Source organism: Tribolium madens, unplaced genomic scaffold (assembly GCF_015345945.1).
Source record: "Tribolium madens isolate multiple individuals breed KSU strain unplaced genomic scaffold, Tmad_KSU_1.1 Scaffold_96;HRSCAF=242;Tcas5.2_LG5, whole genome shotgun sequence".
NCBI lineage: Eukaryota > Metazoa > Arthropoda > Insecta > Coleoptera > Tenebrionidae > Tribolium > Tribolium madens.
The window spans coordinates 14,355,827-14,371,084 of record NW_025401068.1 but is presented as its reverse complement, the minus strand read 5'-3'; the positions used below and the strand labels follow the sequence as shown (position 1 = coordinate 14,371,084).

Sequence of the window (15,258 nt, the reverse complement as noted above, 5' to 3'; positions counted from 1 at the left end):
AGAAAACAAGTTTAGTAAACGGCGATTTTTTAATTTTGAGTTACAACAAGTAGGTACCCCTATTTTCGTAAAGCGGCATTTTTTATTTTACATGGAAAATTCACAGCTGGCTAGATGAAAATCATTTATAACCACTCTGTATATTTTTAAACAAATTGTGCTACAAAATTTTGTAATTTTGTTCGATTTTACCAAATTAGTCTTAAAATTTATATGTTTTTTAAATGCAATTCAAATATTTTTTAGAAGTTTAACATTTACTTATCCTTAGAAAATATACAAATCGTATAATATTTTTTGCAAAGAAAAAAATGAAAATATTTGCAAGCCATCTCGTCACTGTTCGATAAAAATCCCGAATAATAAAAATAAATGAACTTCACAGTTTGAACTATGTTTGTAAGTGTTTAGAAGTGAGTTGAGCGTGATAAATAAGTTGTCATTACAATGGAATATATTACCCATTCAAAAGCTGTAATTAAGCGATTTAGGCAGTCGGTTATCCGCGAGATAAGACAAAAGCCGTGAAGGTACCAATAATACTCTCTCAGCTTAGAGGGCTTATTATGCATTCCTAGATAATGGCAAATGTAGCACAATCAATCTTCCCCCAAATCGTATTATACCTTGTGTATAATTAAAATAAAAAATCTTGATATAGTGACTCTGTCGTGATTTTGGTTGAAGTGTTAATTATTCAGCCGTATGTAATTTCATCCAAAAAAGTTGGGTGCTGGTATCTTCCCACAGAGATGTTCCGACTTCGATAACAGTTCTAAAATTCTGACAAGAGTTTTCTAGCCCGGTGGTAATCGAGACAACTCGTCCTAATCAACTCATTTGAGTCGAACAGGCTAGGTGGCCGTAAACTCCAGTGTCAATTATTTCTCTGCAACTTTCTGTGGACAAAAGCCGGTGCCAGAGAGGCAGTAAATTAAGGAGTGGCAGGATGGCTACGGACCGCACACATTAAGTGATCTTGCATAGATACGCATGCGTTTTAAAAATAATTGACCATTGCTGGCAATAATTTGAATTTTAATGCTTTATTGCAGTGGAATAGATCCTAGATAAAATCGTTAGCATACGGAAAAAAGGACGATTTTATCGTTGAAGCAAGCAAGAATTTCAGTGGTTTTCAGCTGGCTGCAGTTACCATATACAGGCTGTATTATGAAAAACGCCCCAAGCCATAACTCTATTATTTTTAAAGTTATGACAATACTTCTTAGAACAAAGTTGAACATTTTTTGTCATCTATCGTTTAGAATAGATGCTAAATTAATACTGTTTTCTGTTTCACCGAAAATGACATCAACTTTATTTTTTTAATGGAATACCCTGTATATTTTACCACTTTTGGATTCTTTGTTTAATTGTCTTTTAATAAGTTTTAGTACCATGTGCCTAAAACCAACCGTTCGTGAGATATGAGTCAATTAAAAATTTATTAAAGTAGGCAGTGGAAAACAATAATGTAATGTAATGTTAACAAATATTATTAGTTTGCATTTTCTCTTATTATTGTTATACTTTTTTGTGTTCTAGTGATAATGTGTTAACAGACATGATTCAAGAATATTTTGAATGCAATAAAAATAGTTGGAGACCACAACGCCTTTACACTGGGCGGTTTCCAATAAGAGAAGTTCCAATTCGTCGACTTGAAGAAAATTTGAGGATGTTTGGGGTTTTTAGAAAACCCAAATTAGAACAGTTGCGTGCGATAAGCCAACGTTACTTGCTGCAATTTCTTGAATTCATGTTCTTGCATTTTCTTCAATACCTATCTAATTCTGTATCTCTTTGAAATTGGAGATGTTTTAATTTGGGTTTTCTAAAAGCCCAAAACATCCTCAAGTTTTCTTTAAGTCGCTTAAATTTTCGACGATTTGGAACGTCTCTCATCAGAAATCACCCAGTGTAAAAGTGTAGTGCTCTCCCACAATTTTTATTTTATTCAAAATATGTCTGTTTACACATTATGATCCATGATTAACATTAAAAAGTACAAAAACAGTAAGAGAAAATGCAAAGGAATAATATTTGTCAACATTACTTGATATTATTGTTTTCCACTGCCTTTTTTAATAAATACATTATTTGGTGAATATCTCACAAACGGTTAGTTTTAGGCATATGGTACTAAAACTTGTTAAAAGACAATTAAACAAAGAATCCAAAAGTGGTAAAATATACAGGGTGTTCTATTTAAAAAAATTAAGTTGATATGATTTCCGGTGAAACAGAAAACAGCATTAATTTAGCATCTATTCTAAACGATAGATGACAAAAAATGTTCAACTTTGTTCTAAGAAGTATTGTCATAACTTTCAAAATAATGGAGTTATGGCTTGGGGCGTTTTTCATAATACAGCCTGTATATGCACATTTTTGAACAATTGCAATTAAGTCTTACAAGACTTTGGATTTAGTAATTAATCGGCTCTTGGTTCGAGAGAAAGTGCGACGATTGTCCTCTTTCCTTGTTCCTTCACTGCCCTTTTATCGACGCGCTCGATGTAACGTGGTTTCAGGTCATTCGTACTGCATCAAATCAGAATAATCGTATCGAACTAACGGACTTGTCACATATTCTTGAGCCATCAATTGGACGAAGTTATTTTATTTCTGTAAAAGGAAATGTAGATTCATTTGGTGTTTAAATAGATAACTGATGTGTAGTCAGGAGGAAATAGATTTGTTAAAAACAGGTACAAAAGCGATTTCTGTGAAATCATTGTKCGCTTGAAAGCATTGTTTCAAAGGAGTCTCCTGTGGGAGGTCTAATGGGTGAATGTTCGATTATGTGTATAAGAAGTTATCACACTTCACCAGAGCCAACATCCACATTTTCCTGCAAAAAACTTCACAAAGAAAATTGAACGTTGGTTTTTGGTTCTAATGCCTCTGCCTTAATTATTTGTTTTACGAGACGTCATTATCGGAGAACACGCGCACATAAACAATTGTAATAGACCAATAAATTTGCTCATAATAAAACAGGTTTGGATAATACAAGTCATTTTCTGGATAAAAACTTTTAAGAAGGCACTGGCTATCTTTTATGGCCACTCAGCTTTTTTCTGTTTCCAGATACATATTTATCATGGCCATTAATCAGATTTTCATTACGGTTTTTTTGACTACAAACCACAAAATGTGGTTTTAAAGTTTGCATGTTGAAAGAAATAACGATTTTGTTGTAAAAATTAATAACCGTTTTAATTGAGAGATTATAAAAGCAAATATGTAGACATCAAAGCTGGACGAAAGCATTTGATTTGTTCAGCATGCTGTCAGAAAATAATGCGTTTTTAATCTCAGTGGTCGAACATGAGTAGTTCCTGAGAAGTTCATCTTTGCTCGTGAGAATTAATTAACACTTTGTAGCGTTCTCCATATGGTGCAGAATGATTAGGGTTTTTTGCTAGCCGCAGTTGGCACACTTCACAGTAACACGTATTTAAGCTGTCGGCCTTTATTACCCTAGACTCTCATAAACAACGCCTTTTCTCATCTGAAATGAAATCAACTAACTGCTGAAAACGTAATTAGGAAGTACTTAATCGTAATCGAATAAAAAATAGGAAACTCAAAACAGTTGGAACAAAATGAATAATTTGTCGCTTTTATAGTCGATAACTCGAATGTTAAACATCCCTTGTCGGATTGTTGTTGGCAAAGTGGGGCTAAGAACTATTGGACACGCGTCATAAAATAGGCTGTTGTAGTCAATTTGCAGTTTTAGTCGTTGAGCACAAAAATAAAAGAAAAAATCGACTATATTGGAGGGTAATGAAAGGAAGCTTTGTGCTTTTCTCTTTTTCTTCAAACTGCACACATGGATTTTTCCAGATTCCGGTTATCAATTTTCTTACAATCTTGTTATTGTTACAGGACCGCCATGTTAAGGATTCTCCTGTAAGTTCTCGGGATAGAGAACCGGAAGTGGATCCAAGCCAGGATTATCAACTTCTGTTAGGTTATGAGAACCACACACATACTGTGTTACGATTTAGGAGGAAACTTGATACTTGTGACCATCATGACATCCCCATCACGGTAAGTCTGTCTTAATACCGGTAAAATTTATTCCCCATATGGCTACTCGAGTTATTTTTACCCCAAGAGTGTATTTCCGCTCTCTTGTGCTTATGTTTTTTGCTCGTATCAGTCACTGGAATTGAATTAAAGTTTTCTCCGGTTTCTCTAACAAGTACAGCACGTACTTAACACCTCGAGCAAGATATGAACAAAATGAAACCAAGGGGTGGGTGGTAGAAACATCTATGAGTTGAGCTTGCCGGAGCTAACGAGTTTTATTGAACGAACACGCGAGCTGCTTGAGTAGGAGTTTGCTAATATAGAAGGAAATATATCGGAAAAAGTATAAAGCATGATGAGCTTCAACTTTCATAGCCCAAAAAGGAAACTTAATCTGAGTTTTAACTGCTCCATTTATTTAAATTTAAAATAACATACTTTATCATGGGTCGTGGAATGGTAGTTTCTTAAATCACCCATTCTAAAACTGAAAGAATTAAAACAATGCCTCAAATCTTTTAATGCCAACGTGACGTGTTATTTGAATGGCGGTAACATTGTTTCGTCAAACTATTAACACAGACGTAAATACTATCACGAAACAAGTTATGTACTTTAAAACAACTGAATTGTGTTTCCAACTTGTTTTAATTCTAGATGTGGAAACTTTGTAACCGGAAGTCTGCCTCAAAAATGACAAATAGCCGAAAGTTTGCTTCCTTCCATTAATCTTGAAGCAATTTTTACTCTAACAACTAATAAATTAATAAATATACCTAGTAGCAGTTTTAATTTATTCGTGTTTATAGATCACCCTCAAACAAAGTGAAATTAATGAAATTAATGAGAAAACAAAGTAAATCATAACACCATTTTTTATTATTGTACCTTGCATTCGGATTACCTTTGAAATTTCCATAAAGATAAAATATGTAAAATCTTCATAATTGAATTTACATTTAAGGGAAATTAAATTAAAATAGATTTAAAAAATCACAGTTGACAATTTCTACAGAAAGCTGTTTTTTTCAAAATTATTTAATTCGTATACAAATCTAATTACTTCTTTGAATTATATTTCAAAAATTCAAACACAAACTGTTGAATTTAGTTTGTGATCTGGAGATAAGTGGATTTCAGACGTCTGCCACTATTATCAATTCGAAAATCAGTATTTTGAAGGAAGCAAATATTTGTTATTGAGATCTCAAATCAATAGTTGAAAACTGTGGTAATAAATGAAAAGTTCCATTTTCGTGGAATAGTCTGCCGATTTTATCGCGTTGTTTTCTAGATTTATAGCTCAGCAGTAACGATTTAATTAATTAAAGGTTCTATGAATTAGGCGGTTGCCATGAAGTTCCCGTCGTTTTCTATAAGCCTACATGAAAGCGGAAACGCTAATCGCCTCCTATGTCCGTAAGAAATTCCTTAAATATTTACACAGCATTCAAACCTACCGAAGGCATAATTCTCGCCTGAAACCGATCATTGTGAACCGGGCAAACATAGTAATTGGGTAAACCCAAGGGTTGATCTTTCGATTGGAGAGGGTTTAACTTGAAGCTTGAAGCCCTAATTAAATTGTAATTTTTATACCTCAGCTTAATTTTTGCGTTTTTTCCAGAACGACACGATGAGGGTAGTGTGGGCTTTCCACTCGGAAGAGCCTGTGGGGGGGTCAGTGGGTCCGAACTCGTTGCCACAACATGACGTAGAATTTAGAGGAACCCAATCTCTTTATTTGGTTCAGAGAGCCGACCAAGAAGCTCCAGGACCTGAAGAAACTGCGAGAATTTGGGAACTACGAAACCCAGCTGTGGAACCACCAGCACCTGCTGAAAATTTGTACTGGTGCCGAATTTTCAAAATTCCTGTTATTACGAGGAAGCATCATTTGATTCGGGTAAGTTTCGATGATGCGTTTTTTCATTAATTTTCGATTAGTGTCGGTTTTCTGCACAGCTGCAATTTCAGCTAAACTCGATTTCGTTTTTACCATTCGAGTTGACGTTGTTGGCATAATTTTTCGATTTGAAGACTTGAGATAAAAGTTTTCTCGGATGTAACTTTAAAAGTCCTCGGTATCGGACCGTTATTGAAACAATCCCATCCATATGAAGACACCTTTATCCTATTTGTAAATCCCAACAGAGAAAAAGCTCCGAGACGTTTTCACGTGTCGCTCATGTTCAAATCTCCAAGATATGACATGCAAATTGCTTAGTTTTGAACTCGCTTCACGGATTTGCAAATAATATTATGCGTACGTCGAGGGGTGCGTCGCCGACATACGAATTCATACGAAATTTTACAGTTCTTTGTTATTTAAATTCCAGATTACTTGAAATTATATTTCTTTGACGGCTGCGTTTGTTCACTTATTGTAAATGGGGTGCGAGTTCAAAAGATATGAAGAGCCTCGGTAATATTCAAATATTGATCCCCTTAGCTGACATTAAAGCAACTAGCAACCCCACTCTAAGACATTTACGTAAATATTTTCCTTCGGTCCATTCTTTCTCAAAGAGGAGGGAAAGAGGCAATCAGGAGATGTTCTATCGCTGCCTGTTTCTATTAAATTAGGTATTTCGCCGGTCCACAGCAAATCTCTAACTTTGCTAAATCTCTACTGCAAACGGTTGGGTCGCAATTTGGTAATAATTTAAGCAATTAAGAAAATAGTAATTGCTTTTGCATTGTTCATATTTATTAATTTCACTATAAAGCGTTTGTTGATTATTCTTCAAAAAACGTTATAAATTGTATTTGTGGTATAATATTGTGAAAATTTGAAACATCGGAGTCACTATTTCTATTGCCACAAAAAAAAACACAAAATGAAGGATATTCAACTTTAAAAATTTGTAAAGTATTTTTTTTTTGGATAATTTTAAAATGTAAATTATTCTGTTTCAAAATAGTTGCTGTTGTTTTTAAAAAATCACAGATTTAATTTTTTATAAATTACAAATTTTAGGACCCGTTTTAATTGTAAAGAGTTTACAAAAACAATTTTCTATTTCTATTGCGACAAAAAAATACAAACATACATAACTTGAACGCTCTCACACCCGTGTAAAACGTTAATTTAACCATCTTTGTCACGCAATAGCAATTGTTTTTTCCTGGAAATTGTTGAAAAATTTAGGAACACTAAAAGTAGAAAACGGCAAAAGGTGGAGATTGAGTGAAGGTAAGAAATAAAAATTCAATCATAATTCTACGAAGTAGTAGAGTTTCATAGAGAAAAAAGGTCTAAAAGTGCTTAAATTAAAGAAAAACATCAATAAGAGTGCGTTGGCTTTCAATCATTCAATCTGACACTTCTGTGATTTTATTTATTTAAAGTTATATGAAAACTTTAATTTGCATTTTTTTTTGTAATTCACTGAGAAAAAAATTGACGAAATAGTCCTTTATTTAACATTAATTTTTCATGGCTAATTAGAAAAATTAATTTAAATTCATTATTTTTGCGTCTTTTTCAATATAAATTCGAATTAAATTAAAACAGTTTTTTATGGATAATCGATGAGGTTTTTGCAAAATCTTAAATTTGACTGGTTCAATTACAAGGGCCAGTAATAATCATTTCGCATTCACGTAATTACCACTATTGTGAAAACAATCCGGTTTTTATTTCTTATTGCCCAAAATCTGACAAAAACCTAGCAACAATAAGTATAACTTTACAATAATGAATAATTATTGAATTCTGTTTCGAATTATTATAAAAAATCAGCTTTTAGTGTGAGTTATCTTACTTTAATTGGATCTAATTTTGCACAGTGGGTAAAAATTAAAAATAATTAAAAATTTTGTCTTCTTTGAATTTATTGTTCATATAAGAAATAATTATTTGAAGCATAAACGTTAATTAATTTTCTTTACTGTCAAATGTCCAAACTGACAAAGTTTGACATTTTTGGGAGATTTACATAACACTGTGTATGTACTACATTTATTGTGTAATAAAATTTGTATTTTGCTCAATTTTTTATTCAAAAACAACGATTCGAGTCGTTTTCAGCGGTTTTAGTTTTTATCTGCCAAATGTTTCAAAAAAAAAAATAATAAAAAATCCTCAATTCCATACAATTAGCACACAAATTCTAAATGGTTCAAAAAAAAGAATTCAAATTCAAACAAAAGATCGTTTTTTTGTTTTTTTTTTGCTAACGGTGGCTCACTTAAAATAAATTACTGCCAACATTAAAAATTTGAACAAAATCGGTTACTAAATAATGAAGTTAGAGCAATTTTGTAGTTATAGTGCTAAGCTAGCCTCAAAATTTACAAATGAGAGCTAAAACCGCTTGCCAAACCGTCGAAAAAAATTTCAAAAGTACATAATTCGAGAGATTGGTTCTTTATGTACAATCAGTGCAAAATCGAGAACAATTTGAACTATTTCAGGGACGTATTGAACAATTTACTGATTCAAAATGGTCCAAACAAATTCAAATTTTCAAACAAAAAATCATTTTTTGTGTTTTTTGCCATCAGCGATGGCGTACTTAGAAACATTTCAAGAAAATCGGTCAACGATAAGTGAAGTTATTTTTTTTTAGTTGGAGTACTAAGTTAGTCAAAATTTACAAATGGGGGCTAATTAAACGTACATTTTGTTACAGTTGAAATGATTTTTTTCAGTACGAGCCGCTCCAGGGAATCAAGGGTCCGGCCGGATTACAGCACGTCGTTTTGTACGAGTGTCAAGACAGCCCCCAGGTCGCCCAGCTCGCCGACACCCCCGGCCGTCAGTGCTACGAGCCGAACTCTCAACCCCTTTCGTGCAATACAGTCGTTGCGAGTTGGGCGAGAGGCTCTGAAGGTTTTAGTTTTCCACCCGAAGCCGGTTATCCCTTAGAACCCTCCACATCCCGCTACTACTTGCTGGAAACGCACTACATCAGCCCCACAGATGGCAGTTTAGGGTCTCTTGACGGGTCCGGCTTGAGGTTGTATTATACTCCCGAATTACGCCGGCACGATGCTGGTGTTATATCAATAGGGATGGATCCGAATTGGAGACATATAATACCGCCAGGACAACAAAGAGTTGTCTCTTCAGGACATTGCGTGTCGGAGTGCACCAAACAAGCTTTCCCTCGTAATGGCATAAACATGTTCGCTGTTGTTATGAAAACACACCGAATTGGAAGACAGGTCGCTTTGAAGCACATCAGAGGCAATGTGGAACAGCCTCCCATTGCGGCGGATGATAACCTCGATGCTGATTACCAGGAATACCGCAGACTTGGAATTCCTGTCAAAATACTACCCGGTGACCACTTAATAGCCGAATGTACTTATAACAGCTCGGGAAGAACGGCCATTACTCTAGGGGGGCTCACAAGTCGCGAAGAAACGTGTTTAGTCATGGGGCTATATTACCCCAAACAGAGGTCTTTAGCGGCATGTCACAGTTTGCCAAGCTTACCAACAGTCTTGCATTCTTTGGGAATACAAGAATTAAGCCCGTAAGTGTTTATTACTTAACGTTTCAACATTTTCTAAATTTACTTTTTGTTCACAGAGGATCGAATCCTGTGAGGATAGCCGCTCCTCCAGAATTGGCCGGGATGACTCTGGAATCCAGATTGGTGTCTTATGACTGGGACAATCATTTTCACAATTTCCAAGAAGCAACGATGAAAGGTTCCTTCAAACCATTGTGTCGGACTGCACAATCGACGATATTACCGGTGAGTTTTTACAACTTTTTTCGATGACTAGAAAAAGTAGATCACATTTGCGAGTTATATCGATTTTTGCCGGAGTTGGTGAAAAAGTTCACAAAGCGTTTATGTGAGTGAAAGATGATTCATAAAAATGATGATTTAAGCGCGAAATTGCGCGGAAAGGATATTTCCTTAACAAGTTCTACAACGACGTTTTGTTATAACAACAGGCGCGTAAATGTCTTGTAATTTCATTGGAACGCTGGGATGCTATAATCTCGACCATGACAGCCTCAACGATTTTTCTTTTAAGCGTTCGAAAATGACACGATAACGCTAATATTTTTACCAGATCATTTGCTTCACAAAGTGAAATTTTCTTAGATGCATTCTTCATTTAAATTATAATTTGGATCAAAATTAGTTTTTTTACTATTTTTGTTTGCATCTAAGAAAACGCCACAATTGATGCTATAGAAGCATGACTAGTTCTGGCATACAATGATTTCTACTATTTATTTTTCAAAGAGGCATGGCCAACGAAGAAAAAATCGCAATTTGACATGGGAATTCAGATACGTTCATTGTTGTGCTCTTGATCATCATAAATTCTTTCTTTGGACTTCCGTTATGTACTTATGGAAAAATATTTTAAATATCATTAAATCGGAAGCGACGAATTATTTCTCTTAAATGCAACAAACACTACCAACTTTAGACTGACTGGATTAAGCTTTTTTAATATAGTTTATATGCAGTAACAGTGCAGTCAGTTGTAAAATTAAAAATCATTAAAGCATGGAATGAAATTAAAATAATTCCTAAATTAGTTTCAGAACGACTTTTTTGCTAATTATGAACGGTACATCCACCGGAAGGTTTTCTTTGTTATTAACAGATATTTTTCATTATCTGAAATTACAAAAAATCTTCTCTGAGCTCAAGGTGAGGATTATTTGCACAATTAAACTGCCTCATGTTTAAATGTGTTTTAGTTAGTTTTTCCAAAAAAAAAAAAATGGAAATGTAATTTAATGAACTTATTAATACTGTTTACCTGAGGGTTACACAATTGTTTTGTTGTTTTTTAACACAAAGATAACTTCTCAAAAAAAATTACAACTGATACATATTTCTACTTTGAATTGATAAAAAATAAAAATTTGGTTTTCACCCAATAGGGTCGTTGTTTTTTACTTTTATACATTAGAGATTACATTACAAAGAAGCGATCCATCAATAAGATTAACTTGGAAAAGTTTGAAATCCCAAAAGCGCTAACAACTAACAGTAGCAAGTGGAATAATATGGCGGATGTTTAATCACAACGTTTAAATGTATTCATTTTTGGCATCATAATTATTATTGTATACACAGAACATAGATATTAAAATAAACAAACGCCAAAATATAATCTTAAAACAGATCTGCAAACAGCCAATGAGAGCAAAGCTGGATTACTACCTCACAGCAATTTATTTCATTATACGAGTTTTTGATATATTTTTTTGTACTAAAATTAAGATTTCAAAAAAAAAAACATGATCAATTATTTTTTCATAAAGATTCACAATATGCAATAAAAAAATATGTGCAACGACCCAATTACGATTACTTAAAAGTACCTATAGTAACCTTTCTGGAATTCTAAAAACATGGGTTATCTAATTACAACAAAATCGGACAGTTGGTAATACTTTGGATTATAAAATTGTAATTAGTCTTAATTTATTGTATTACAATAAAAAGGAGATTTGGTACTAAAGAGTTAAATCAATTTTGTTTGATATTGGTGGGATTTGTGCTAATGCGAAAAATATTTAGTTCCAAAAATAATTTGATTTTAATCTAAAAAATACTTCGTTTTAAGTATGAAGCTGCTTCTATTTTTATGTGTTCATTTCAGGGCACAGATAAAGAATTCCATTACCCGAATATTACGATAGCATACGTCCGTAACAATGCCGACCAATGTAACAACTACAAAAGGTATAGCACCGAAGGCTGGCCGGGAGGAACGCCCGTCATGGAATTGGAAGGTAATCATATAGAAGGAGCAGCTCGTAGCAAAGTTTCGCGTAGCAGCAGCAGTCCAACCGCTGAAGAATCGCTGGGATTGAGTAGAGTGAACTCTGCTTGTAGATGTTACTCCTTCCAGACTGTGTTAGTGCTCTGTGTTTTGTTGATTTGGTTCAACCACTGACCTAGTGATTTACCTTAGTGACCTCATGACTGATTTTTATATTCCTAAAATCGTACATGGTGATAGCAACGACTGCTGATTTATTTTATTTATTGACAGTTATTGTGAATTTTTTTGAGTCATACGTTTACTAGTCCGTTCGGCCAGATCATTCGTGCTTTTTGAATGATTTCTCTCTCTTTTTATTAATGTTGTTAGTAAAGCGACTAATCCGAGTGCAATAGTTTTCGCTTTGCTGGAAAATAATGTAGCGGTAGTGGATGCCGAATGGGACAGATGAATACGCCGCGACAGGTCTGTGATGAAAGTAGTAATAAGCACTTTACATGTTTCTTTTCTTTAGATAATAACCTCTGAGTTTTTGCTATTGTTGTTAGTTTACTCTTCTTGAACCTTTCACGAGGGTTATACTTGTATTTATATGTAAATTAATATCTTGTGTATATTTGTAGTCTCGACTGGTGCTATATTTTTTATTCTTTTGTATGTTATGTTATTTCAACTTTCCTTAGTACGATAAAATTTCTTGTACAGTGTAGATAACTTGTGTATATTTTATAAATAAACATAATAAATAAAAATCTAGCAATACGCATTAGTTTGTTTGTTTGACAACAGTTATTTACAAAACAGGTAAGTTACATTTCATTTAATTAAACAAAAGCAAATGTTGCGTTTGGGAAATAAAAGCAATTAAAAATGTTATTGAGTGGTGTGGATGAAGTATGCTTCAATATAATTGAACTGCCAACAGCTGTAATTTTTTTAAACAATTACCTTTGTTTGGTTTAAATGCAGTTTTGGTAATTAGCGTGATCGTTAAATAACAAAATGGAACCAAACAATAGTTATTCTGCGGTTCCTCGTGTTTCCAATTAGCACGTAGCAGGGCATAGAGATCCGTGTCCTTTCTATCGATTTGCAGACTGAGGCCCGGGCGTCATGCACTGCTCCTGAACCGCACTCGAATTATTGATATTACCTGAAAACTGCCAGTTTTATAAAGACTAACGGCCGGAACAAATTTCGTTCGTTGGACGAACGGATGCGGATTTCAATTTTTGAATAAATATTTATAGTATTCTTTTAACTCGCCGGAAACAAACCGAGTCTACTTTTTATCAATTTTGCATTATTATTTTCGGATTATGAAATATTGTTACGAGAGATTCAGACAATGAATCCAAACCCCGACGCACAAATCTACAGGGAAGACTCGAGAAATATGACTTTTATGTTGGAATTTGGTAATAAATTTTGTTGTTGTATAAGCTTCATGGCAACTCACTTGCAGACTGATCATTTGTTACTTCCGGTTTCAGAAGTTTTCTTTCGATACAGTTTTCGTCGGAATTTTATGTCCAAGATAAAACTACGACTACGAGAAACGTCAAAACACCCACGTTCATTATTTTCACCTCTCATAAATGTCGTTTTTTAAATAGTGTTATTTATAAAATAGTCGTTTAAAATCTATAACATGTAAGGTGTGGGTGTAAATTATTTCAAGGATTTGGTGATATTTTAAATAAGTGATGATAAACGTACTAGAAAACCGGTACAACATTCTTATTGATCTGCCGGAATATTAAAATTACATTATCTTTGTTTCAAACTGTAATTAACGAAAAAAATTGTCATTCCGTTCAATACACAACATTACAATAATTACAAACAAATAATCTAAAAAAATTATACAGTGGTTTGCTTATGTTTACGAATTATGTTAATGTCTGCGGTACCTAAATATAACTTCACTTATCAGTAAACATCTTTTAAAATTTTTATCCCGAAGTGGTTAATTAGTTGTAGTTGAAATGCAAATTTTTGCTAAACCGGCGGTCATAAATATTAATTTTGTTCGTAGCTTTTAATGCGAATTGGTTCAACCGGCACCATGGAAAACTGTAACTAACTTCTTCCGCTATTTTACCCCAATTACTGAGGTATGGTGATCAAGCGGTTTACTTTTACAACTTCCACATAACGATTATTTCCAATATACGATTCAAATTTTTTTTCTGAAATTTAACAGAAAGCAAAAAATTTAATGTTTGTTAATTCTTCTCTGTCTAGATAAACGATATCTACACTGCACATCCCATAATTTACACAGAATGCTGAATCATAATAATTGTTCTATCGTATTCAATTACCGGGCTATCTACATAATCAAATCATCCTAAACAAATTTACTTTATACAAAACTATTCGTGATACAGTTATTAACAAGTTTATAAATATTTCTGTCTTAGTTAAGTGAAGCTGTATTGATTTTTACGAAAGCGAGACATCTTAAACAAATAGAGACGAGACAGGAGACAACCTTTATTGACAAATAATTATAAGAATTCGTTTTCTCTGGAGTGAAAAGGTGTCAAGACCCTGAGATTGATAGGGACTTTATCTATTAAATATGGACTGAAACACGTTCCAACTTTTTTATAACTTTATCCATTGCTAAACTGACAGGCAATATTACGATCCATTAAATAAAATTATCCACTTTTAGTTTTAAAAATAGAAAAACAAGATTGTTATTGAAGGACTGAAACAATGCGCTTGGGTTTGTGTGTAACGTTGCATAATAAATGTGTTTCGAATTGAGAAATTAGTTTGTATGTCAGCCGGGAGCAGAAACTCGTGTTTGCAACATTGTTAACATTTACAAAGAACGTGTGTTATTTATGCAAATTAATCATTTTTATAAACTATTCCCTAACATTTTATTTTAAAATTGTATAAAATGTTTTTTTAAATTGAGTCTAGATACAAGAATTGACATCCACATGCGTTTCAAGGATTTGATTTTCATTACTCTGGAGCTAAAAATAGATTACAATTTTAACGAAATTACCGCTGCGGTAATGAAGATTTCGTTAACTATGAGTTTCCGCTATCAAGCAACCAGTTTGAAAGACACGTTTTGAGCATTTTCTGCAAGTAAAATAATGAAATGTGTCTTAGATTTTCAGTAAATTTGGAAAAATTAGTGAAAGAAACAGTATTAACTGCTTATTGTCATGCCAAGTCTAAAAGACCGGTGCAGACAGATCACCAAAAATATTTCACTTTAATTTCTCAAAAGTCTAAACGGAAATTATAATCCCATTTCAGCGGTATTGCACGCGATTTGTCAAACTCGGGTCGTTTCCAATTTTTGCCATATAAAATTACTGATTTGGTGAAATTACCACAATAGCGTGATTCCCGAACATTTACTCCCACATATCATTTTTGTTGCATTAGTATAAAACGTGTTACATCGGCTAAAATGAAGTTTCCAAGGGTAATTTAAAAGAATTAATATTGAAAAATTAT

General features: G+C 33.4%; 1 protein-coding gene across 1 annotated transcript in view; it reads left to right on the top strand.

The window, feature by feature from the left end:
• LOC123012593 (MOXD1 homolog 2) overlaps positions 1-12,532 on the top strand; it is a 30,644-nt gene extending 18,112 nt beyond the window's left edge. Inside the window, exons 3-7 of the mRNA XM_044410616.1 lie at positions 3,901-4,065; positions 5,675-5,953; positions 8,704-9,533; positions 9,590-9,758; positions 11,641-12,532. Coding sequence (XP_044266551.1) covers positions 3,901-4,065; positions 5,675-5,953; positions 8,704-9,533; positions 9,590-9,758; positions 11,641-11,937 — 1,740 coding nt within the window. The 3' untranslated portion in view covers positions 11,938-12,532. The remainder of the gene's footprint in view (positions 1-3,900; positions 4,066-5,674; positions 5,954-8,703; positions 9,534-9,589; positions 9,759-11,640) is intronic.
• Positions 12,533-15,258: the final 2,726 nt, after the last annotated feature.